This window comes from Poromitra crassiceps (assembly GCF_964638095.1).
Source record: "Poromitra crassiceps genome assembly, chromosome: 1".
NCBI classification, from domain to species: Eukaryota; Metazoa; Chordata; class Actinopteri; order Beryciformes; family Melamphaidae; genus Poromitra; species Poromitra crassiceps.
Genome location: NC_139623.1, coordinates 38,787,204 through 38,814,737, shown reverse-complemented (window position 1 = coordinate 38,814,737; position 27,534 = coordinate 38,787,204). Strand labels below are relative to the sequence as shown.

At 43.6% G+C, this 27,534-nt stretch overlaps 1 protein-coding gene across 1 annotated transcript in view; it reads right to left on the bottom strand.

The window, feature by feature from the left end:
- The window catches only part of rapgef6 (Rap guanine nucleotide exchange factor (GEF) 6), a gene marked incomplete at its 5' end in the record, with an annotated part of 403,897 nt that overhangs the window by 254,075 nt on the left and 122,288 nt on the right, over window positions 1-27,534 (bottom strand). The window contains 2 exon segments of the mRNA XM_083643176.1: window positions 1,724-1,867; window positions 13,602-13,671. Of these exon segments, the coding sequence (XP_083499302.1) occupies window positions 1,724-1,867; window positions 13,602-13,671 (214 nt within the window).

The window sequence follows — 27,534 nt, the reverse complement described above, 5'->3', positions numbered from 1 at the left end:
TAGGATATATTAAGTAGCTTTACAGTTAGCGTTATACCTTAGGATATATTAAGTAGCTTTACAGTTAGCGTTATACCTTAGGATATATTAAGTAGCTTTACAGTTAGCGTTATACCTTACGCTACGTTCACACGGAGAACCTACGTCTTGCCTTGCCTCAACCCACGCCTACGCCTGCAGACCTTGAGCTGGGCGTGAACCTATTACACGCTTTTGCGATCACACCGCACGCCTTTGCACGCTGAACCTGGAGCCGAGTCACAAGCGCCTCTCCTCTCTCCCGACTGTATTTTTTCACGTGTGGTCCCGAATTATCATGTGTAGGTAAAATAAATCTGATATATTTAATGTTCTATTGATGCTGGATATGTATAACCAGGTCTGACTATAGTCGGAATTTTTAGAGAGGTAATCTTGCAAGAATATGTGCTGGCACAACAACATTGTCCATCTTGCTTCTTCGGTCGCTATTCTCTCTCCTGAGATTTGTTTGCCGACAGGGAGAAAGCCCCACGTGGAGCCACCCGTCAATCTCTCTCTCTCTCTCTCTCTGCTCAACACTGTTGTAGTAACTCCATTTTATTTTGAAATTCAGTTGACTTTGCCATTTCCCACGGATATTGTCGCGTTTTTCTTTCATGGCTTGACAGAAGAAGCCTAGTCGGCTCGAAAATAGAACTCACGCCTAAACGATTAAATCGGCAAGGCACAGGCAAGGCGTGGGTACACGCAGGGTTCACGCGCAGGCGCCCGGTGTACACAGCCTCGTTGACTAAAACGGACGCCTATTTAAAAGCGTGGGTAAAGGCAAGGCTTGGGTCCCCGGTGTGAACTAAGCCTTAGGATATATTAAGTAGCTTTACAGTTAGCGTTATACCTTAGGGCCTGTTTCGACCTAGCGTCTTTTCATCAGCCCCGGCGTCTTTTTTCAGTTGTTTCCAATGAGGAGCGAACGTATGCGGGCGCACACGGACGTCTAGATAAAGTGCGCTGCGTCCAGCGTCTATTTTCACAGCACTCCGGCGTTTTTGTGCGCCTCCCAGCTGAAAATATTTTAACTTTTCAGAAAGACGCTGGTGTCGGGTGCTCCTTTTCTGGCAACTAATCATATGGAGAAACTATCGCAACAGAGACAGAAAGGCTCAATTGTGGGAGCAGATTGGCTAGACTCTTAATATTTCTGGTGAGTGTTGAGCTAAATCACTGTATGCGTGTTGTTAGCTAATGTTAGCTGTCAGCTATCAAGCTAGCTACCTGCACTGAACTAACGCTGCTTTTCGACTGCTTCCTTGCATATTATGCGCTGAGATCAGCGCTCCCCAGTGTACTTCCAGCGTTTAACGGTCGGAAAAAAACGCTAGATGGACACACGGCCTTTGTATGTATTAAGTAGCTTTACAGTTTATACCTTATTCTACCTTACCACTGCCGGTAAGTGCAGAATATCAGCACTAGCCTTCTCCAATTAGTGTTGCAGTTATAAGACAAAAGCCAGTTGTCATGAGCTCTTACCACTGTAAAAGATATATTTATTTACTTAAGATAGGGACGATACATATGAATGAACAGGCTAGTTTCCATCTGTAGTCACTTGGCAGGTTGATGTTATAAAACAGACAAATTATAATGTCAACTGTTTGCATTACTTGTCTCCCAGCCATTGAGCAGCTCTAAGCCATGCATTTCAAAACAACAACAACAAACAGGTTGATCTTGTCCTTACCGTGTTGTAGCCGGTGGGCTCCTGGCCGTCCGTGATGAGTTCCCGCTCTCCCCGGGGGTTGACCCTCCTGAAGCGCCGTCTGGACCTCCTCTGGGACCCCTCCCTCTGCAGGGCACTGTCCTCCCCCTCGCTGGCGTTATCCACCTGCAACACACAGCCAACACCCTGCTCAGAACAGCGGCTCCCCTGGGGATCACACCCACAACCCCTGGCTCTGCTTGGGCAGCTGCAAGTCTGACTCTCCGTACTCCTGGAGTCCCGAGAGCATGGCCCGGAGTTCTGGCTCTTAAGTTCTGAGTTCTGGTTTGTAAGTTCCGAGTACGTGTTCTTAAGTTCTGGTTTCTGGTTCTTAAGCTCAGAGCTTTGGCTCTTAAATTCCAAGTTTGGGCTCTTGAGCTCCAAGCCCTGCTTCTTGAGGCCCGAGTCCTGCTTCTTAAGTGGGTCCCCTGCGTCTTCCTGTGATTCTGCATGAGCTTCTTGAGGCTCTATCTTGTGTCCCTGCTCTTCTCCCGGCTCCTGGTTGAACACCCAGTTCTTCCAGAGCACGGAGAGCCGGTGCCAGCGGAGCGTCATCCGGACGCCGGGACAGGATCAGGACAACACATAAAAACAGGAAATAACAGTGGAGGGGAGAGAGAGAGAGACAAAACTTCTATTCTATTGAAAAGATCTGTCCAAAAAGAAAAAGGAAAAAAAAAAACCCAAAACGTCCCTGAAGGATCCGCAAAATTACATCCTCTGGGGCAGCATTCACAAAAAACACACCCGGAGAACCGAATGGAACGGACAGACGAACGGCCCGCTGACGAGGACGGGCAAAGAGTTGTCTTTCTCTTCTGAGTTCAAGGACTCAGCTGCTCAACATGTTGCATGCAGACAGACAGACTTACTCACATGCTCGCTCACTCGCTCGCTCTCTCCCTCCCTCTCTGTCTAACACACACACACACACACACACACACACACACACACACACACACAGAGGCCACAGTTTCCTGCAGGAAACCGTAAATACACAAATATCCTCTCCAGGCAAAAAAAAAAGAAAAATGCACAGTGCACAGATTCCGGCCATACAATTCATTCCCCTTAGCCTCTTTGTGGCCGCCTGTTGTTGCAGGAGGAATTTGTTTTCTTTCTCCATTGCATCATGTGAAGTCACTGGATAGCTTAGTTATGTCCATGATGACGGTACAAACAAAACATGTATAAAGATGTGTTTTTTTGGCTTGTCATCATTGAGGTTGATTGTTTGATTGGTTTTTCTTATGCTTGCCGATATGAGATGATCCTACAAGTAGCTTTGTTTTTGTTTTGACCTCCGCCAGAGAGTTTGCTGCGCCTAAGGCCCAGCCAACGGAGTTATAGCTGGAGGTTATGTTTTCGCCACTGTTCCTCAGCAGGATATCTCAAAAGGTTATGAACGGTTTCGCCAGAAACTTGGCAGAAAGGCAGGTCAGGGGCCAACTTAGAAGTGATTTATTTATAAATTAATAAAAGAAAATACACATTTCAGTGCTGAACAAGCATATTCAACTTGTTTTATGTCAACCTGAACACATTTGAGTGCCTTCATGTTTTCAAAAAAAAAATTGCGATATATTTTACATTACGTTACATTACGTCATTTGGCAGACGCTTTTATCCAAAGCGACTTACAATAACACATTTTTCTGTCTGCAATAGAACAATCAACTATGGAGCACAGTCTATGACACCTACAGCTTCTGAAGGAACAGTGGTACAAGTTTAGGTTAGTGGTACAAGGTTGGTTAGGGTTTTTTTTTTTTTTTTTTTTTTTTCTTTTTTTTTTTTTTTTTTTATATATAAGGAAAGAGAGAGACGAGGTTAGATCAAGAAGGGCCCAGATGGAGCCTGAAAAGGTGTGTCTTTAGTCTTTTCCGAAAGATCGGCAGTGATTCAGCAGTCCTGACCGAAGGTGGAAGCTCGTTCCACCATTGAGGTGCCAGGGACGAGAAGAGTCGAGATCGGGATGAGCGACTTTTGAGCCCCCGTAGCGAAGGAGGGGCGAGGCGACCTGCACTGGTGGAGGAGCGAAGGGAGCGGTGAGAGGTTTGGAACCTGACCATGGATTGCAGGTACCGGGGAGCTGTCTGGTGTACTGCCCTGTAGGCCAGTACCAGTGTCTTGAATTTGATGCGGGCCGAGATGGGAAGCCAGTGGAGCTCCTGGAAGAGGGGAGTGACGTGAGAGAATTTGGGTTGGTTGAATATCAGACGGGCTGCAGCGTTCTGAATGAGCTGGAGCGGTCGGATGTCGGTGGCAGGTAGGCCGGCCAGAAGCACGTTGCAGTAGTCCAGGCGGGAGGAGACAAGAGACTGGACCAGGAGTTGAGTCGCTTCTCTTGTGAGAAAGGGACGGATTTTGCGGATGTTGTAGAGAGAGAACCTACAGGAGCGCGCTGTAGCAGCTATGTTGGCAGAGCAAGACAGCTGGTTGTCAAGGATCACCCCGAGGTTCTTGGCTGTTTGGGAGGGGAGTACAGTGGTGTTGTCAATGGAGATGGAGAGATCTGCAAGAGGGCAGTCTTTTCCTGGGAGGAAGAGTAGCTTGGTCTTACCAAGGTTGAGCTTGAGGTGGTGGGCAGACATCCAGTCGCCAATGTCTTTGAGGCATGCAGAGATGCGAGCCTCGATTTGAGTGTCAGAGGGGGGGAAAGAAAGGAAAAGCTGGGTGTCATCAGCATAGCAGTGATAAGAAAAGCCATGAGAAGAGATCACATAGGCAAGAGATCTGATATAGAGAAGGAAAAGTAAGGGGCCTAGGACTGAGCCCTGGGGGACACCGGTGGTAAGAGGACAGGATCTGGAGAGGGACCCTCTCCATGAGACCTGGTATGAGCGGTTAGAGAGGTAAGAAGCAAACCAGGAGAGTGCAGAGCCTGAAATGCCGAGGTCGGACAGAGTGGAAAGAAGGATTTGGTGGTTGACTGTATCGAAGGCAGCAGACAGGACAAGGAGGATATTTGACACCAGTGTATCAATAATGTATCGCAAGATGAAGAATCACGGTATATTGATATTTCGATATTTTGTTCCACCCCAACACAGAATATTTACTGGTTCTATTTATTTTTTTATTTATTTTTTACTTCAAAATCATTCTTTCCCGCTCTAATTCCATTTTTCTTTCACTCCGCCGCTATTATACTGTTTCTTCAGCTCTCTTTCTCTCTCTCTCTCTCTCTGTGAACCATCCTCTTCCAAAGTATTTAGAAAATCACAAGGTTGAGGCGTGACGTGATGCAGGCTCAAATGGAGCAAAGAGGACAACACAGGCCCTATTCATTACATTACAGTCATTTGGTAGACGCTTTTATCCAAAGCGACTTACAATAACACATTTTTGTCAGCAATAGAGCAATCAACTATGCAACACAGTCTATGACAACTACAACTTCTGAAGGAACAGTGGTACAAGTTTAGTTTAGGTTAGGTTTAGTTAGTTTTTTTAGAGAGCGAGAGATAGAAAGAAGTTAGTTCATGAAGGGCCCAGATGGAGCCTGAAAAGGTTCCACCGAAGGTGGAAGCTCGTTCTACCATTGAGGTGCCAGGGACGAGAAGAGTCGCGAACGGGATGAGTGACTTTTGAGCCCCCATAGCGGAGGAGGGGCGAGCCAACCTGCACTGGTGGAGGAGCGGAGGGAACGGTGAGAGATTTGGAGACTGACCATAGATTGTAAGTACAGAGGGGCTGTCTGGTGTACTGCCCTGTAGGCCAGAACCAGTGTTTTGAATTTAATGCATGCCGAGATTGGAAGCCAGTGAAGGTCAAGGAAGAGGGGAGTGACAAGAGAATTTGGGTTGGTTGAAAACCAGACGGGCTGCAGCGTTCTGAATGAGCTGATGCAGGAGGCTTTGTGGGCGCGGCCATTGGGGGCTCGCTTCGTTCTTCTTCATCGATTGGAAGGGTCGCAAGGTATTATGGGATATCCTAGCCCACCAAAGGCACCATGGTTCCTCGAAAATTGGTCAAAACCAAGCAACTATAAAGGTTGCAAATTCAGTGAACTTATGTATCAAACTGGTTTCAGACAGCCTAATTACACCTTCTTACCTAGAAATGCCACCTATATTGCTTGTTCACTTGAGAATCAGACAGGGCCTATTCACCTTATGTAGCCACGCCCATTTGACCCGGTTGTGTGGTTGTGTCACGACTTCCGGCTAAAAAAAGAAAAAAGAAAAAGGCCGGCTGCTCCAATATCATCTAACTCTGAATTAACTAATATTTTAGCCAATTGTATGTAACATACCAAATAAAAGCAAACGGCAATGTCTAAGAATGCAACGCCATGTAACTGGCTCATTAATTCTCGCATTCCAGGGAATTACGTTAACGTCTGCGGGTCTTATAGACGTAAATGGCTCGCGCTGCGCTCGGAGGAGAGAAAACCATCTGAAGCTTTCGTTGTACTCCAGGTATGTTTTACAAGAAAGTGCTCATCATTGTCGACGATAACGTTATCTGACCTGGCTAACAGTGGATACTCCGTTTGCTTGCTGTGTACCGAGCTCAAAGTAGTAGGCTACGTTCTTTGTTTTACCCCCTGCACTGTCCGCTACAAAAACAATTTTCTTCTTCTGACATTCTTTTCTATTTCACGCCGTGACCAGCGGAAGTGTTAACACAACCGGGAAGAATTGGGCCCACCCCCACGTATAAACATAAGGTGAATATCTGCTGTAGGAAAACATACACACAATATAAGACACAGTATATAAGAAAGAAAAGAGAAAAACAAATGAAAGGCTTATTTCCCTGAGGCAGACCTCACGGACAATCTCACGTCCACCAGAGAACAGCGTTAAAGAAACGGTCACAGAGAAGATGGCCTCAAAGACTTCCTATCACGCCTCCCTCTCAGAGACATTGGTTGAATGAATGAACATCATATAGTGTGTGTGTGTGTGTGTGTGTGTGTGTGTGTGTGTGTGTGTGTGTGTGTGTACTCCTGAGAAGATCCTGTACAGTGTGAGAAGGAAACCGGCAACTTATGAAAAAACATGGGGTTCCTTTCTGGCCTCATTACCTTCATGACACCCTCTTGGATAGTTGACTGGTACTGGCTTCATAAGGTTCTAATATCACCTTCATTATGTCCACTCCACATACCTAATTTGTCTATTGGTTTTGATTTGATTGAATATTACCTCCTGTAGTTTACTTTACTTTTATTTTATATTTGAAAGAGAGCGAAATGTCTACCATACCAGGAGGGGGGAGGGGGGATACCCTCTGTATTTCTTTGTTGTTGTTGTTGTTTTTTCTGTCTGTTTTTCTGTTTGTATTGTTTTCTGTTATGTATGGAAATTGAAAAATTGCCATTCTTGGTTCAATAAAAACATCTTAAAAAAAATCATCAATCTATCACGACTACGTGGTGTGGTTACGTGAGGGAGTTCTGCTATAATATACTCAAGTGAATAAGTCGTGCGTCTGGGGAAGCTTGGCCCTAACAGACCCAGTAACTACTGCATCTGGGCTTTTTAGCCACCAAACAACTGTATTTTGGCACTAGGGCTGCAACTAACGATTATTTTCATAATCGATTAATCTGTCAATTATTTTCTCGATTAATCGATTAGTTGTTTGGTCTATAAAATGTCAGAAAATGGTAGCAAATGACGATCAGTGTTTCCCAAAGCTCAAGATGACGCTCTCAAGTGTGTTGTTTTGTCCACAACTCAAAGATAATATCAGTTTACTGTCATACAGGAGTAAAGAAACCAGAAAATATTCACATTTAAGAAGCTGGAATCAGAGAATTTAGACCTTTTCTCTTAAAATCTTACTCAAAACGATTAATCGATTATCAAAATAGTTGTCGATTGATTTTCTGTCGATCGACTAATCGATTAATCGAATAATCGAATAATTGTTGCAGCTCTATTTGGCACAATGTCCGATACAAGTGTCAGTATCAAGTGTGTCCCTTCTCACATAGAAAAGATGCCACCTCGCCTCCTTTTAACAAGTCTCAAGAGAAGCGGGAGGCAATGCAGGACAAACACAATCAATGCTGGAGGGAAGGTTAACTGTGCTGCACTCCCATGCCTGTCCTGATCACATGACCCTCTGTCTGTCTGTTTGCTGCGCTGAATGTGGGCCCTATCTATCTCCGTGACCACAGCAATGGCCAAAGCCTTGTGTTGTGTCTGACTGCCAGACTTCTAGCTTCTGCCTAGCTATTCGCAAACGGCAGTCACTAACAGAAGGAGGAGGAGGAGGTCTTTATTTGTCCGACGACAACCCAAAACACGGATGCGGCCACACACACACAATGATGCTGACAGTGGCCGGTGAAATAGTCTCTGCATTTATCCCATTCAGGCTTGTCTTTCCTCTGGGTCCAGTGGGCAGCTTTCTTCTGTACAGCGCCCAGGGACCAACTTCAGTTGTAGTGGACACTGGTCAGATGATGATCTTCTGCATCTAGCTGTGAGCTGACTGAAGCTTTGAAGCGTTGATTGTTTTGGGTCACCCCTGCGTGCCGTGAAAATTAGCATAATTCGTGCTGCCCGGGGTGAAATCACATCTACTCACGTGTTTGCATTGACTTTGTATGTAATCTTGTCACGTGAATTTGCAAAAATTCAAAAATTCTGGGCTATGCCCAGTTAGACTTTGGATATGGTAATATTGTGATATGGCATAAGTGTTGTCTTTTGCTGGTTTTAAAGGTGCATTACAGTAAAGTGATGTAATTTTCTGAACTTACCAGACTGTTCTATTTATTATACGGTATATGCCGTTACCCACTTAAGTCATTATATCCACATTACTGATGATTATTTATCAAAAATCACACACACACACACGCGCGCGCGCGCACACACACACACACACACACACATACATACATACATACTAGGGGTGGGGGAAAAAATCGATTCACCTAAGTATCGCGATTTTTAATGTCACGATTTTTTGGATCGATCTTTTATTCCAGAATCGATAATCACAAAAAAAAAAAAAATTGTGCTTGCAGTCAGGCCACTCACTGAACAGCAGGCCAGGCGCCGCCTACTGGTTTACTAGTGGTTTTATTACTTTATTAGTTAGTCTGAAGTAATAATTACACTTCAGGGTTAAAGTGGGTGCATCTCATTGTAAAATTGGACTTCAAACGGCCCAAATCTGGCTTCAAACGGCCCAAATTTCACGCGCGTTGGCCCATATCGGCCTGGCCTGCTTGGTATCTAATGCCCGGCCTGAATTATGATCCCAGTCCGCCCCTGTTTTTAACTATATCGCCCAGCCCTACTCATGATATATAATATACAGTCTCTAGTGTATGATTCAACTTTTCCCATGTTCTAATCTAGTGTAAAAAAGCAAACAAACTGAAAAAAGAAAAGAAAAAAATAAACAAAAATCGCAATAAATCGTAATATCGAATCGCAATAATCGTAGAATCGCAATACTTAAGAATCGCAATACTTAAGAATCGCAATATAAATCGAATCGGCACCCAAGAATCGTGATAGTATCGAATCGGGAGATAAGTGAATCGCCACAGCCCTAATACATACATACATACACACACACACACACACACACACACACACACACACACACACACACACACACACACACGCACACACACACACAATGTCCCTCTCTCTCCATCTCTCTCATTCCAGAGATACTCACAAGTCATTTTTTGCAAGTCCAAATCAAGTCTCAAGTCTTTGAGGGGCAAGTCCAAGTCAAGTCTCAAGTCTTTGAGGGGCAAGTCCAAGTCAAGTCTCAAGTCTTTTCATCATCTGCTACATGCCATCTGGTCTGCTTAGAACACTGCATAGCTAAAACTAAGGCATTCAAAGCATGTACTGTATTATCCTCACTCCTTTATCTCTTAGCATACAGTACAGCAGCATTGATTGGATGACATTAATAAACGTTTCCTTAATGTTAATGCACCAAACATAAATAAATACATAAATCAAGATTGTTCACAAGTCCCAAACCTCAAGTCCAAGTCAAGTCTCAAGTCTTTGAGGATGAGTCTCAAGTCAAGTCTCAAGTCACTGTGCGTGTGACTTAAGTGGGACTCAAGTCCAAGTCCAAGTCCCCAACTCTGGCTCATTCTCACACACATACACAACTAACCCGTGTCAGTCTGTGAATGTCACTCCTGTCCATCCTGTGACCAGACTCATGATGACAGCCTCAGAATTTACCCCCCCCCCACCCCCACACACACACACACACTATTCCCATGGCCCTAATTAGCTGATTGGCTGCAATGCAATGTGACTAGACCACAGTCCCTCTACTCAGTGTGTTTGTGGTGTGTGTGTGTGTGTGTGTGTGTGTGTGTGTGTGTGTGTGTGTGTGTGTGTGTGTGTGTGTGTGTGTGTGTGTGTATGCGTGTGCGCGTGTTTGTTTCTGTTCTTGGCAGTGTGCTCTGTCATTTTTAGTCTTTAGTATTTAAAAGTGGTAATCAGAGAGTTACTCCTTTTTTTTCTTCTTTTTCTTTCTTTTCTTTGGCAAAGTCTTTGATGCTATGAGATCATTGTTGTGGTTGTTTCTGCACCACATTTCCCAGAGTTCACTTGGCACTCAACCAGTGTGGCCACCAGAATTGTGACTAGAGCCCGACCGATATATCGGTCCACCGATATTATCGGCCGATATTGGCCGATAACCGATATATCGGTATCGGCCGATATGTTGGCCAATATGCCGATATTCTTTTATTTTGTATTTTTTAAGTTATAGACAGCATGTTGTGTATATTTGATATTTTTTCTTAACTCAAATTATATTTTATATTTGTTCTGTTTGTGTTTTTGTATTTCTAGTTATTTATAATTATTAAATTTCGAGTTCGGTTTACTGTTTCATTGCATTGATGTCATTTTGGACAATAAAGTTGATTGATAAGCTGTAAAATATCCTCCCTACATTACATATCTCAAGTCATGTCAAGTCATATCTTTCTCAAGTGTTTGATATTTGAGGGATCATTGCAAAAGAATTGTGTAATATAACGTGTATATATAATATAAGAATATTGGCCGATATATCGATATCGGATTTTTTAATTTCCTAATATCGGTATCGGCATCGGCCTCCAAAATCCAGTATCGGTCGGGCTCTAATTGTGACGTCTTTTTCCTTGGATTTGGGGGGGAAAGAGGCAGCGCTCCTTTTTACCGCTCTTTTGTCTTTTCGGCCATGGTGTCATTCTCTGTTCACACCAACTACCCAGTTCTTTCAAACCAACGTGTGTGTTGCAGATGATTACTTGATGGCACCCTGCTCACACCACAGATGAATGATCACAGTGAACAAAGCATTGGGTCACCAGAACAGATGCAGACTAATGTGACTATTTTGAGGTCCACTTGAGCTGAAAACATTCTGGGCGTATCCCTCTAGTCCCGCTCAACCCACTGAGTTGTTTACGTCCTGTGAGTGTGATACTCCGACGCCCCGCCCTGTCCCACTCTGCTGCAGCACCACAGACCATTCATATAGATAGGCTTCAGATAAGAAGCAGAAACAACAACAACAGCCTCTTACGCAATCTCATTTCCTGGTTCACAGACACAAACGCACATGCTTGGAGATGAATGCAGGCACGCACGGGTGCACTCGCGCACACACACACTTCATCTTCTCTCCAAGGCTCTAATCAGCCGGTCCATCTGAAGAGAGGGGATACTTTCATTTTCTTTTCGTCCACCCCCCCACCCCTCCAACTCTCTGTGTGTCTGGCCTTCCAGGATGATACACAGGGGATGGACTAGGCCCCTCCAACTCTCTGTTTGCCCTTCCAGGATGATAACTTATCAAAGGCTGCTCCACGGTGTGACATCACAAGTGCTTGAGTGGCATCACTGATGGCATCACAATTGCTCAAGTGACATCACTGACGACATCACAATTGCTCACATCGACAGAGTGACACCGGCTCGAGCCAGAGTAACTCTGTTTGAGCGTGCAAAGCTAAACACAAGTTGGCATGTGCGTGCAGATTTCTATTAGTAGTTTATCTATCTGACAGAAATTTCAAACATACAGCTTATGCCAGGATCAGACTACACAATATTTTTTGTCGTTCACGATGTCACCATGTCAGACGAGGCCATCATACTGCCATAAATTCGTGACATGTCTTGGTCGGGAGACTGGCCACACTACAAGTGTATTCTCACTTAACACCGACAGAGCATCGTATGCCACCGTCATCACGTCGTCTGCTGTCGTCAGCGAGTTCACAGGTCGTCGGGGAGGCGGACCTGTGAACGAAATCTCCCAGCATGCATTGAGGCCAATACATTGACAAGAAATAGCAACCAAATCAGCCTAAATAGGCTAAAGTGGTAGATAGAAATAATGTTTATGTTAGCACAACATGCAATTGTAGAACATTTCAATATTGGACAAAATAAAACATTGAAATCCAAACACAACCCTATGTGAAACATGTATGTAATCCAGGTGCTATATATATCCCTTGCAGATTTAACGTTATTTGGATGAGTGACAGGCTCTACTGTGATGCACTGTGATGTCCGCTCCAGCCTCCAATAAGACTTGGCTTACTTCATGTGCACGCCCACTATTTTCTTGCCAGCTGCTGCGAGACGAGAAGGAAGAGAAACGAACATGCAGCCGACTCTGCTGAGCTCATATTATTTGTAATGAGCAATGCCCATTGCCCAGGCGTTTAAACGCAAATTAAAACACCCTGGCCTTTTTATCTCTCTTTTGAGCGGAGCAGAGCGGTGAGTGCGAGCGGGTGAAATCTGTATCGAGCGGGGAGCGGTCTCCCCAGGACCTGATACCTGTCTTCCGGGGTGTCAAACTAGGCGAAACCATGTCCAAAAGACTGACAGGCCAGTCTTTTCGTCAGGGCGTCGTGAGGCGTTCTAGACGTCCCGACGCTGGTCTTGATTATGTCACACTATAAGAGCTGAAGACGGCCGATCGTCGTCCCCGACGGTCATATTCGGGCCCGACGCTGAAAATCTGTCGCGCACGACCAAATCGGTCTAATATCGGGCTGAATTCGTGTAGTCTGAACCAGGCATTAGGTAGAGATGAAGTTCAATTCCCGGCAGCGGTACTGCCGGCTTGGTCGGATGTTCTTACAGACACAATTGGCTGTGTCTGTGGGTGGGAAGCCGGTGGGGTATGAGTCCTGGTCGCTGCACTAGTACCTCCTCTGGTCAGCCTGTTCGGGGGGAGAGGAACTGGGGGCAATAGTGTGATTGACAACATCCTGCTGGTGAAACCCCTCGCTGTCAGGTGAAAAGAAGCGGCTGGCGACTGCACATGTATCAGTGGAAGCATGTGCTAGTTTACAACTCTCCCCAGATCGGCAGGGGGGGACAGCACAGGGGAAAATGGGAGAAAAAGCAGGGGGGGACTTGATCAAATAAAAAAGGTACATTTAAAGAAATATTACAAGTTGAGAATGAGACATCATTATTTGCAGCAGGATATGCAACAGCATGCCACAGCGACAACTGATTGTGAATTTGTTGGTTATCAACACAAATTCTCATCCTGCAGATAAAGCTAATTTGAATTTGAGAATGAAAGAGAGAGATGGTTGAGAAGGGGAAAGGACAGAGAAGGGGGATCAGAGAGGGAGGAAGAGAGAGGGATGAAAGAGGGTGTAAGAAAGGACGAACAAGAGAACAATTTAGAAAAAAAAGGAAAAAGAAGCTGAGACAGACATCAAATAAACCTTGGAAAAAATAGGAATAAAATCAAAGCGATGAGATGGGGGGGGGGGGAGCCAGGAGCTGAGGAGGGAGGGAGGGAGAGAGAGAGAGAGAGAGAGCGAACGAGAGCTGGGGGTAGAAAGAGAGAGAGAGGCGGTGGCTCTACTCACCACAATCATTTCTGACGGTTCCAAAGTGATGCATTCACAGCCTCTTCTGCCCCCCAGCTGCTTGCCAAAACTGAGGATAGAGAACACGCGAACACACACACACACATGCACACACGCACGCACACACACACACACACACACACATGCACACGCACACACACGCACACACACACACACACGCACACACACATACGCACACACACACACACACACACACACACACATGCACACGCACGCACACAATAGGTGTTAAAACAGAAACAAAGCCAAGACAAAGCTAAGGCAGTTCTCACACTGAAGGTGATGACAGATGCATCTAGGGGTGCTCCAAAAAAATCGATTCTTGAAAGGATCGTGATTCTTAATGCCACGATTCCTGGATCGATTCCCAACTCCCAAGAATCGATTCTTCTTCGTATCGTATTGGAGGTGGCAATGTCTAATTTTTAATGCTGTGGTTGTCTTTTGTCTTTTGGAGTTGCACATGAAGGCAGCACTGCGCCGTGGAACCAATGGTGTCCGTTGAAAAAAAGCATGTGATCCACTCATCATAGGAAGAGCGGAAGGGCTCTCCCGTTCTGTAAACACGCCACAAGCCAACCTAGCTGTCTGTTATGCTGGCACTGCGAGACTAGCTGTTATGAAGAGTCACATAAACAGATGGAATTAAAATGTGTCAGATGATGGTTTTATACAGGGGAGACAAAGCTACAGTTGCAGCAGACAATAGTGCTAGCTAGGGTTAGCTGGCTGGCATGAATGAGATCGCTAGTTAGTATTTTACGGTCGATGGCTAGAGCTAGCGATGTTAGCATTAGCAACACCAACGGCACAGTGTATTATGACAACAACACAGTCGTGAAAGCGGCTAGCAACTCGCAATCTTCAAAAAGACTGTTGACTCAGCAAAAGGCAACGAGGTGGTGGAACTATTGATGAGAGCATACAAACACACACCTACCAAGATTGTTTCCAGGTTATATAGAAGTTTTCAGAATAGGACTGGGGATAACACACTGTATATTATGGAAAAATGGAAACGTGAATTAGGCATTGACATCTCAGAGGGTGATTGGTACTCCATGTGTGAAACACAACAGAAATGTACATACTCCAGGGGCTGGAGAGAATTTGGTTGGAAGAACATAATTCGTCATTTCATTACACCTCAAATCAAAAGGAAACAGATACGTGAACAGCAATTATGTGGAGAAAATGTGGCCAGGTGGATGCCAATCACTCTCATGTTTTCTGGGCATGTTTGAAAATTCAACCATTTTGGGAGAATATTACACAGATCATACAGAAGGTGTTGGGATACGACTTTCCAAGAGAACCACAGGTTGTGTATTTAGGGCTAATTGAAGAAAGTATCCCTCTGGATGACCTTTATTTGTTTAAGATTATGACGCTGGCCGGGAAAAAAGCCATTACAAGGAGCTGGTTAAAGGAAGACCCCCCGGGGGTAGAGATATGGAAGAACATTGTGGAGGAGATCCACTCCATGGAAGAACTGACTTGTCGCCTGAGAACGAAGGCTAGAACCCACGACTACCGTTGGTTGAAGTGGGTAGTTTACTGGGCACAAATGACTGAAGGCCCTAATTGAACCATCTAAGTAGGTCGAAGAAGAGGAGAGTTAACAGAGACCCCCCCCCCTAGTGCGCTCTTGTTTATTTGTTTGTTTCATGTCTGTCCTTTAAGGTTTAACACTGTTAGGTTTTCGAAATATGTTTTTGTTGTTATATTTGTCTGTTGTGTGAATTGTTATGTATGTGTGTGGAAAAAAGGAAAATAAAGAGTATAAAAATAAAATAAAAAAAAGACTTGACTATCTGGCTATCGTTATGCATGCTGTCTGTTAGACCATTTATAAGTTAGCAGCTATCTGAATATGCGGCTATGGTTTCAACGATATTTGCTTCATTTATCAAACTAATAGCAGCTAATGTTAGCTGGATATACTCAACAACACCCAGTATGTCTAACATTTAGTAGTCTTTGGTCAGTGATTTTCACTGGATGGATGCAGGGGAATTTTGTCTAACCTGATGCAGGTTTTGTTAATTCAGAATCCCCATACAAAAATCACATTGACTTCCAGACGAGGGAACCAGGCAATGCTAACTTGTGGGTTTTAGGACTCATTCCTGCAGTATTTTATTCTGAGAGAGAATTAGTGACTAAGCGTTTGTTCACACCAGCCACTTAACAGAAGCAGACCTGAAGTTGAGCTAAACGCTAAACCCCGCCCACAACTTCCATTGACTGCATGCCTGGTAGCTTCACACGTCACGCTTGGAAAATAGAACTGAATCCTGAACGATCGCTTCAGCACAGCTTCAGCGTGGCATGTGCGGTGTGAACGGCCTCGTCTGTTAACAAGGACGCCAAAATTAAACTTGTAGCTTCAGCGTTGCTTCGACGTATGTTGGAAAGTCGTCCTGGAAAGTCTCCCTGTTTCAAAGGTACTATGCAAAACACTAAACTGTTTGTTTGGACCCCTTGTTCCACTTCCTTTCCATAGATGCAACACTGGAATTTGTGTTAGAATGGTTTCCTGCTGTACTCTAGCCAATGGAATGACTCTCTTCACATTTCCTCGTTTTCTCACTGGTTGCATACTGCACAACATTCACCACAAATCCTTTACTCTGGAGGGGCGGTGCGGTTGCGGGAGGCAGAAATCCACCACTTCCCACAATGCACTGGGCTCGTGGTTTTCCAGTCCACGCCCAGCCCGCAGGCCCTGGGGGCAAACTCCAGTAGGTGGCGGTAATGCACAAAAAGCTGATTACCAACCGCCATAAAACAATAGAAGAAGAAGAAGAAGAAGAAGAAGAAGAAGAAGAAGAAGAAGAAGAAGAAGAAGAAGAAGGCTAAAAAACAGCATTATTCATGCAATCTTGCTACTACTCAACTTTACTTCGTTTGTTCATCAAACGATAATGGCAAGGGTTAAATGTGTAGTTAGCTCGTGCATGGCGAAGAAGAGGAGAGAAGCAGAGGAAACGGGCAAAGCGCTTATTTCGCATTGTTTCCCAAAAGATTGAGCGCTACGGCTAGCCTAGGTAGCTAGCATTAGCATAGGGCTCCATTAGCTGGGACTGGGCCCTGCGAGTTTGCAGTATTCATTTCAAAGAGGGCTATCAACGTTCTTTTCTAGCCACGGAGACAGCTCAGAGTCGGAAAAGATTGAGGGAAGACTGCTGCAATAAAAATCTACAGCTCTATGTCGATAGCTGCAATGTACATATTTTATTCATTTTGATTTCGTTTTAAAATGCTTGTCTTGTCTTTTCACCATCATCGCTGGCCAGCCTCCCCTCGCTGTCTACATTTTCACTTTCCAGGACTTGGCATATATCATCAATTTCAATTTGTGAATTATAAAGTTATATATATATAGATATATATTTTTTTCCATCACTTACCACAGCAAGTCAAGGATTTGAAATCATCGTTTTCATTCAGATGTGAATTCAATCCATAAGTAACACAATGACAGAATGTGGCTATTTTGGTCATGGGTTTCATACACTTTCTGTAATAAAACATCTAAAGCAAAAATCTTATCAGATGGGGTGCTCTCGGACATAATCTTATCAAATGAGGGAGTGGTCTAATTTGGCCCAGTTTAGGGGTCCTTGACATGAAAACTTTTGAGGACCACTGTCTTAGAAAATGCAGTAGGATTTCTATTACAAATTTATGTAATGAAGACATTTTATAGGTTGGTGTGAAAATCAACAGCTCTGCATCCCATGTGTTTATACTTTGTTTTTACAACAGTAAAAAGTTCGCGTTTCTTTGGTTAACACAGTAGTAAATATTGATGCAGGTGCAGAATGAATAGATGCCAGCAATAACTGCTCAAAGACCTCTAATCTACTGCATCTAATGTAAATACCAACCTGGCTGCAGCTTTTACATACCGGCAAATAACCAAACTACAAGCAACATATATTTGAAATTGTAATACAATTTCTGACAATATGTAAATACTATGTACAATGACACTACAATGATAGTCGCTATGAAAAACATCATCACATAATTGTTTAATTTATTCACTCTTCTAAGACCAAAACAGTATAGTAATGTATTGTTACACGTTCTGCTATTAGTTACTCGATGCTGCTGGCCTTGGCCTCGTTCCTCGGTATATTCAGCGACTTCTTCAAGAAGAAATTGGCCTCTCGCTGTAGCAGAGCGATCCATCAGAGCACATTTGCGGCAGCGGCACAATGCAGAATTTGTCCCCGGGACGGGCAGCCTCGGGGCCGGGCTGTGGTTCGCCTCCGGCGGCCTGCTCAACTACCTCTCCTTCCATACGCCGCAATTCCTCTGCACTGTAGTCTGGCTTAGGGATCGACCGATATGGGTTTTTCAGGGCCGATATCGATATCGATTATCGGCAATGAAAGACACCGATAACCGATATTTTGGAACCGATATATGTTTGCAGTAAAAATTTAAATCTTGGTGTCAAAATTTAGAATAACACGACCCGTTGTTGAAATTCATTTTCTTCAGTTTATCCAACTACAATATTATTTGAAAATATTCACTCTATTAATATTGATATGAATCACAGTGTATGTGTGTGTGTGTGTGTGTGTGTGTGTTTGTTCAATCTAGTGGAGACTTGGGCACATTATCAAGATAAAGCTGTGTAGGCTACTTTAAACAAACTAACAGCTCACCACAGAAACAAAATAATAAAGAGGGTTTCCCTCAGCTTACACTACTTGACACTAACCTCGCACCAGGCTCTCTCAAAGGAGAACACAAACAGGTTCATGCGGGCATCTGCTGACCAATGTCTCATCCTAGTTTATTCGGTTCCCTTTTTATTGCAAACGAGTCCGCTGACGTACTAATGTCTCATCCTACTTTATTCGGTTCCTTCTTCCTCCTCCGCTCTGAAAAGTGGTTGCCTGCAGCAGTCTGCTTGCGCTGCGTTACACATGCGAGTGGATTGGAGATATATATTTTCAGGACGCTACAGGACTATTGATTAATAAAACAGCTTCGCGCTTGACAACCATGGCCATTTGATTCAAAAAGAGCGACGCTACACCGTGGACGCTATGGAATTAAAATCTTGTGTCCTGCCCCAGTTTACAAGGTACACCAATCGTATCGGACTTTCTCCAACGGGCACGGACAGACACAGACAGACACGGACGGACTGCTATGGCACACCAAACGAACATTTGCGAACAGTCTGCGTTTGTGTGTGTCTGTCTGTGTTGTTGGAGAAAGTTTAGGGAAGGCAGACAGTCACACTCGCTCACACAGCCGCAGGCAGAGTCCACTCGCTTATCAACGAGCTTTGTGGGGCAGGCAGCGTCTCAAATTTCATCTCTGAGGAGCATTCTGATAGGCTCTGGCTCAATATGTAACCAATCAGATAGCGCTGTGGGCGGGACATTGCCACAGGGCAGACAGGGGCTGCAGCAGAGAGAGAGTCACACAGGCTTCTGCAGCGCTTCATGGCGAAAGTAAATAATTTTTTAATAAATGTATTATATCGGCAAACAGCCAATGAAAATGCCGATACAGATAATCGGCAAAATGCTGAATATCGGCCATAATAATCGGCCAAACCGATAATCGGTCGACCCCTAGTCTGGCTCATATGGCGTTAAGTAGCCCTGAATGTCAGAGTTTATTAGCAGACTTTGGAAATCGTCTTCATCCATATCAAACTCTTCAATTTCAGCAGGAATATTTCCTTCAGCCATGGTTGAGCCATGGTGAGCTAAGTTAGCTAGCAGTCGATGCGGGGCTGAAACGATGGCTGACGGAGTGTTTTGATTTTGGAGCTGTGGAGGCACGTGGAGGCCCCCTAGAGGCGGCACACACAAAAGAGTTGTAGTTCCAATCGACAGCTCTTCCGCATGTGTGGTACACCACTCTGACGCGGTCGTGACGTAAAACGCGTCAGAGCGGTGTACTAAAAATGTGAATGATAAGGGAGTACAGCCAAGAGGGTTGAGTGAGGGGAGGTAAAGGCTGCCCATCTAATCATACTACTGACATTGTAATGATACAAATCTGGTTGAAAATCAGTAAAGCCGTCCTTTAAGTACTCTTTCAGTGTCCCTCGCTCTGTTGTTCAAATCACTGGGCTCCTCTCCAAAATCTCAATGTATGAATGTTACATCCCTTTTCCTAGTGGTTAGAGTGACCATATACCATAACCAAAAACTGATATATTCAATCACTTTATGTTGTTGTGGTGGATAATCAGATTATCAGATGCTTCAAATGTGAAATGAAACACTTGAAAATGTAGTAAAATTTTTATTATTCAGATTGTTGGAGGGGGGTGGGGATCTAAAAGTGACTGAATTTCTTACATATTTAGCCCCTGGAGGTGGTTGTGGAGGGAAGGATGCTACAAAAAATACTCAAAATCATGGATGACACGACACACCCCCTTTACGACCTGCTGGCTGGACAACGGAGCGGTTTCAGTCAGAGGCTCCGTCAGCTTCCCTGCAGCAAGGAGCGTTACAGGAGGTCTTTCGTACCCACCGCAATAACAATTTACAATAACTCCTGGACACGCAGAGAGAGGAAGGCCCTCCTCTCCCTACCGCCCCCTCCCCTCCTGCCCTCCTGAACATTGAATCCAATGCACTGTGCACATGCCCACATTGCACACTCACTATGTATAGTATGTATAGTCATATCAATCATTATAGAAATAACAAACTGTACAGCTTTAGTTTAGTTATAGAAATAATAGAAATATAAATAATAGTATTATTCAATACTATTTAGGAGTTTTTAGTTGATTTGATTTAATTTACCTACAGTTTCTGGGAAACGTAAGATGTAAAGGCGGTGGAAGTAAAGTGGTATATATTGTATATTGTATATTTTCGCGTATTGGTTTGTTTCTTTTCTTATTGCAATATTTTAATACTGCTGTTTCTGCACCTTACCTTAGTTGTGTAACTTTTTTTTTTATTTTTTTTACTTTTTTTATTGTCTAATTGTTTAATGTCATTGATGCTCTTGTCATTGATGCTCTTGTTGCTGTCATTGATGCTACTGCTGCTGTAACGCCAGAATTTCCCCTCGGGGATGAATAAAGTACTCTATCTATCTATCTATATCTTTATGAGAAACAGTGAATTTGTGAGTTTTCAGTCTGACTGCTGTAGATAAGATTTCAGGAACCAGATTTTAGGAAAGGATAGGTTTGAAAGCACCAGTTGAATCAGAATCCTTTCGATTCCCTTCTCAAAACTTTTTACATAATTTGTTGTGGAAAAGATTATTCATCGCATTTGTGCAAAGACACTGGGAAGTGGGAACTGGGGCTGCAAGCATATGACATCATCGGGGGACCAAGGGATTGGATAAGATTATTAATTTGAGTCGGGAATTAACGAATGCGGGTATTTCAGTAACTCGGAACCGCTTCTAAAACGGAACCGGGTATGAACCCAATCCCATGTTTAATGAAGCTCTCAGCTCGTCTCATGAAGATCTCAGCTTCATGAAAAATGTCCTGAGACATGTGAGAGATGCTAACTAGCTATAGCACAAAGATGAAAAGGAGATAATGAGTTGTTTGCTTCGCAAGACATCAATGATTGTCCACAACATGTAATAGTCCTTGACCTGACCTTAGCGTAGCAGAGTGGTGGTGTAGTGGTGCAACAACACTCTGCGGTGTAGGCCTAACTGCTGAAGAGACATAGAGTGAGTTCAGTCAATCAATAAACCCTCGTGGTTGACATGAGCGTATGCAGTCCACAGAGACCAGAGACACTGTCAGTGCTCAGGCAACCTTGATCAGGGACATACCTTTGGTCAGGATATTCTTCACAGGGATACTTTCTGGATTTCAGCTTGTTATTTTGCACCACAAGACATTTATCACATTGTAAGAAAACATCCCCACACTTGAGTTTCAAACCGCAAGTAATTAGCTTTGTTGGCATTCATCATTCAAATCAAAGGCTACAGCTAACCACAAGCATGTCAATCTACATTTAGCAGCACCTACTGTATAAGCTTCAATGAGCATTATGCCTCTCATTCAAAGATGCAGTTCACTTAAGTCAAAGTGGAACTTAATGAAAGATCAGATGTTTGCGTCATAGTTGATAATAGCAATCACTGTGGATTTGACCAGACATGAGATCGACTTTTTCTCCCTATACAGTGGTAGACGGATCAATAAGCGTGCCTTACCGCAAGCTGTGTATTGACGCGCGGCGGCATTAAAACTAATTGAGGTGTAGTTGCACCGTTGACCACCAGGTGTCATCTGTGAGCATCCTTGAGATCAAGTGTTGAATGTGACACAATAGGGCGCGCCGGGAAGAAAACAAAAGGTAATTACGGCAGCTAAATAGGCCCCAATATAGCGTTAAAATAAAATAAAAATGTAGGCTATCATGCAAAAAGTAGCCTGTAATGTTAATTTAATTTCGGACCGTCTGACTATGTTTTATTTATAGAGAGCGAGGCGAACCAACAGCAAGCAGAGAAAGAGAAATGGAGATCTGAGAGTTTCTTCATTGCCCAACCGTGACAGCAGCGAGAAAAAGGGAGCTGGATATATCATTTTTCAAAATGATTTACATGGACTGCGGGCGCTATTAGAAAAGGGTGATGGATTTGTCTTGTCAGCTGACATTTGGACAAATAGGAGAGGGCACAGCTTCCTGGGCATCGTGGCCAGTTTCATTGACGGGACGTTCAAGGGGCACACCGTTCTGTTAGGCTGTGATCACATACAGGGTCCCCATACCGCTGATCGCATTTACCAAAAGTATGAAAGAATTGGAACGTGCAACGACGTGTTTATTCGTGTCATATGCGGGGCAGGTGTTGAAACAGAGATTGTGGCAGCAGTCGGCCCCGCTGCACGCGTGAGAGTGGAGGGTGAAGAAGACGAGTCAGGTGCTGGTGGAAAGATAACCAGGCACGGCTTCCACTCATGGCCGGCTTGGCAGGGAAATATTTGTGTATTTGTGCCACCAGTGTATACCATCCGAGCGTGTGTTCAGCACAGCAGGGATTGTTGCAATGCCACTCCGAAGCAAATTATTGCCCGAAAAGGTAAAGCTGTTGGTATTCTTGGCCAGAAACCTGTAATGGTAAAACGAAGCAAAAAGGCTAATGGCTAAAGGCCTATAGCCTTTAACCAAGCCCAAAATGTTTAATTTCGAATTCCTTTAAGTTTATAAGATCGTGTGGTGGGCTTGTGTTGTTTAAATCCCTGAAGTTCGTTAATACAAGCTTAATTCATTTAAGATAATTGCATAATTCGTTTTGTATTTATTTTACACAGCAATATCTACTGGTTAATTTTACCAGGCTAATTTATTTTAATTTTTGTGTGTGAAATGATGAAGGTTTTCCCAATGTCCCACTGGGTTGTGTTTTTGCAAATAAAGTGTTGTACGGAAACAAGCTTGTTTCTTTTATTTCTGTTTATTATAGTAACATTTTTATTTGTCTTATATGGCTATTATTAGGAGGGGGGGGTTGATTCAATTTTATGAAGTCGTTGCGGTGCTGTTTGGCTGCCCGGCCTGGCACTGCTGCGAATGCGCATTCACAAACATGTCATGTCACGGAGTCAGGCGCGACATAAACTGCAGGCTAGTAGGCTGCTCAGTTAAAAACAACAATAAATATGCTGGTCGGTTACTTATTTTATTTAGCCTTCTATATTTTAGAAGCATATTTTTATGTTTACATTTTCTCAGTTTCTGGGATAGTCGGACAAGTGAACATGAAGGAAGAGTAGAGACTTATGGAACCCTGACTGAAGACGTTTGTTTATTCATGTAGCCTAATTAAAAACATTTTCAATGATAGCCTGAGGTGTCTGACTGCTGAATGTAGCCTATTAAAGGCCTTTGGCCTAACTGCAAAGTGCAAACTCAGCAAGCAACAATAAATTAAACAAATAGCCTATAGCAGCATTATTGGGCACCTAAGTAAATACATGCACTGTCTGGCATGCCTAGAATGTCTCTAGAACGTGAAATTAAATAACTTGAAAACTAATAAATGAAGAATCACTTGTAAAAAAATTTTTTAATAAAGTGGCTGGCTGCTCGGTTCTGCCCGTTTTCGTTTAGCATTTATTTGCGTCGGGACTTCACTGCATTGAACTGCTCCGCTGCATGTGCAAAGTTGAAGGCCTCCAAACCCTTTCCACAACTTGCGATCTGCATCAGCCTTGTGACTTCTGCAGGGACACTGGAGACTGGAATTGGGGGAGGGGGATGGAGGGTGGAATGTTTCACCCCTATTAGACCCATACCTGTCTATTGTCTCATGTGGCCAACCTATTGAAATGTAAATAAAGGAACGGGGGCAGTCCCGATGTTGTACGGAAACAAGCTTGTTTCTTTTATTTCTGTTTATTATAGTAACATTTTTATTTGTCTTATATGGCTATTATTAGGAGGGGGGGGTTGATTAAATTTTATGAAGTCGTTGCGGTGCTGTTTGGCTGCCCGGCCTGGCACTGCTGCGAATGCGCATTCACAAACATGTCATGTCACGGAGTCAGGCGCGACATAAACTGCAGGCTAGTAGGCTGCTCAGTTAAAAACAACAATAAATATGCTGGTCGGTTACTTATTTTATTTAGCCTTCTATATTTTAGAAGCATATTTTTATGTTTACATTTTCTCAGTTTCTGGGATAGTCGGACAAGTGAACATGAAGGAAGAGTAGAGACTTATGGAACCCTGACTGAAGACGTTTGTTTATTCATGTAGCCTAATTAAAAACATTTTCAATGATAGCCTGAGGTGTCTGACTGCTGAATGTAGCCTATTAAAGGCCTTTGGCCTAACTGCAAAGTGCAAACTCAGCAAGCAACAATAAATTAAACAAATAGCCTATAGCAGCATTATTGGGCACCTAAGTAAATACATGCACTGTCTGGCATGCCTAGAATGTCTCTAGAACGTGAAATTAAATAACTTGAAAACTAATAAATGAAGAATCACTTGTAAAAAATTTTTTTAATAAAGTGGCTGGCTGCTCGGTTCTGCCCGTTTTCGTTTAGCATTTATTTGCGTCGGGACTTCACTGCATTGAACTGCTCCGCTGCATGTGCAAAGTTGAAGGCCTCCAAACCCTTTCCACAACTTGCGATCTGCATCAGCCTTGTGACTTCTGCGGGTGGAATGTTTCACCCCTATTAGACCCTACCTGTCTATTGTCTCATGTGGCCAACCTATTGAAATGTAAATAAAGGAACGGGGGCAGTCCCGATGAGAATAGGCCTACAGTAGCCTATATTACAATAGGCTATATATAAAATCTGTGGCTTTCAAGGCTGGTGTGAAAGAGCCTACATAACCAGAGTAGGCCTATATTGTTTGATAAAAATATGTTTTCAGACAATGGGCACGGCGCGCGCGCGCGCACACATACACACACACACACACACACACACACACACACACACACACACACACACACACACACACACACACACACACACACACACACACACACACACACACACACACACACACACACTGCTCCCCTACGAGAACCGCAGGCTCTGCGCACGCTGTGCCTGCTGAGCGACATGACGGGCGGCCAGCGTGGCCGAGAACCAGATGACAAATAAATAAAGTAGCTACTCTCACCTCTTGATTAAGGTGTAGGCTATGGGAGTTATTTATTTTATTTATAAAGGATAGGCCTACATGTACAAAGGATACATGTACAAAGGATACTGTTGGCAGAGTACATGAAACATTCCACCCCCCATCGCAAGTGATTTTATTCTGCATGTAGAATATTCAGCAGGAATGCACAAATGTCACACAAAGGAATAATAATAATAATAATTATGACGTGATAAGATCATTCATTTTAGCACCGCGCGCTCCGCTCTCTTCAATGAGGAAATGGAAATCCAGACCTTGTAGAAAAGTGTCGATTTTCGGGGTTAGGGTTGAAAGTAATTCTCTCTCTTTTCAGAGGCACACAATTACTCACATAAGACCATACATTTAATAGTTAATTTAATAGTTAGTTTGTGGATTTGGTTTCCAGGGACTTTAATCATCAAGGGGAGACAAAACACGATTGATTTCGTAGGCTGAGAGCGAGAGCCTCCCTGCTTGCTGCATATACTGTACTGTAGGTAGTTGTGCACTGCCGCCCCCTAGTGTCCCACTTTGATACCACATACTAACGGCAAACAGAATTAACGCCGCGTTGCGGTAAAAGACGCTTATTGATCCGTCTACCACTGTACCAACATTTTCCATGCTTTTTGACAAGTGGTTGGTGAAGGAAATAACAGACTGAACTTCAATATGTCAAGCTATCCCTTTCAGAAGGAACATTTTGGCTCAGGCCAGGATCAGGTTCAAACCACTGTGACCGATAAACAGCTTGGGCACAATGTGAGTCTTTGTCTGCAGGGCTTTTAGGCTGAGATCCAGCCAGCGGGGTTGTTGATATGCAGGAGAAGAGCAGCTGATGATGGCGTGGTGAGAGCATTAATCCACTCATCACATGGAGATTAGGGCTGTGAATCTTCACTGGCCTCCCGATTCGATTCGATTACGATTCATCTGTCAACGATTCGATTCGATTCGATTAAACGATGCATCGCGATGCATCGCGATGCATCTTAAATCGATGCATCACTTTTTCCGCAATACATGATTTATTTTTTCTCACTTTCTTTTTTCTCACTGTGTGGCTACTTTTAAAATAAAAGTGCATTTGGAATTGCATTGTATTATGACCCATAATTAAAATAAACAACTGCATGTACTTACATTCTATTTTATTTGATTATAATTTTTTTTTTTTTTTTTTTTTTTATAATCGATTTTTGATATTTGTTAATCGATGCAGAATCGTGCACGTCCGCATCGCGATGCATCGTATAATCGATTATTTTTGACACCCCTAATGGAGATGCTGCATGTCATCTCACTTTAGCTCACTCATCACATGGAGATGCTGCATGTCATCTCACTTTAGCTCACTCATCACATGGAGATGCTGCATGTCATCTCACTTTAGCTCACTCCACTCATCACATGGAGATGCTGCATAGCTTCGCACAGCACACACCTTTAAAATAGAGCATTTTTGGACACGAGGGTCATCCTGCTTCCCAGTATTGGACATCGCTAGGTAGGGTATCTGGATCTGGTTGCGTTCATGCCTTTGATTTAACGTTTACACAGCGTTTGTTAAGATTCACGTGCAGAACCGCAAATTCCAAGTAGCGTCAAGTCAGGCAGTAGAAAACAGAAACTTCCGGGTACAACCTTCGCAATAATGGCAATTAAATAAAGTAAATGCACGTGGAATGTTTTTTTGTGTGTGTGATCCAAAAGATACAGAACAGAGATAAACTGGAAGAATATCTGCTCCCTTCAAAAAGTAAATTTTAACCCGTAGTGAGTCGACCGTTCTGATTTTTTGTTACTAAGTAATACAACATTGATTTTATTTTGAAGGTAAAAACATCTAGCTTCCTGTATTCTGTATAATAGTAGGATTGATGCATTTTAGGACTGAACATAGCAAATACCTGTTTTTTTGTAGCACTTGACACTCAAGGAAATCGATGCATCTGGGCGTGAGTTGTAGGGTTGTTTAATTATTTGCTAACGTTATGCGCAAACGATTACAGGCCGTGAATGTTAGGCAGTTATCGCCCATAGCAACTTGTTTTCAGACTCTGCATGTCGTGATAGTTTGTTGAATGTCAATGCGATTCACTTAAGGCCAGACAATTGTCCAAGTCCCTCTGATCCGAGTCCCAAGCGAGTCTCAAGTCAATTGGTCCCGAGTCTCAAGCAAGTCCCAAGTCTTTCCTTTTGTCGGCAAGTCAAGTCAAGTCAAGTCACAATGTTATTTCAAGTCAAGTCTCGAGTCGAGTCACAGGTTA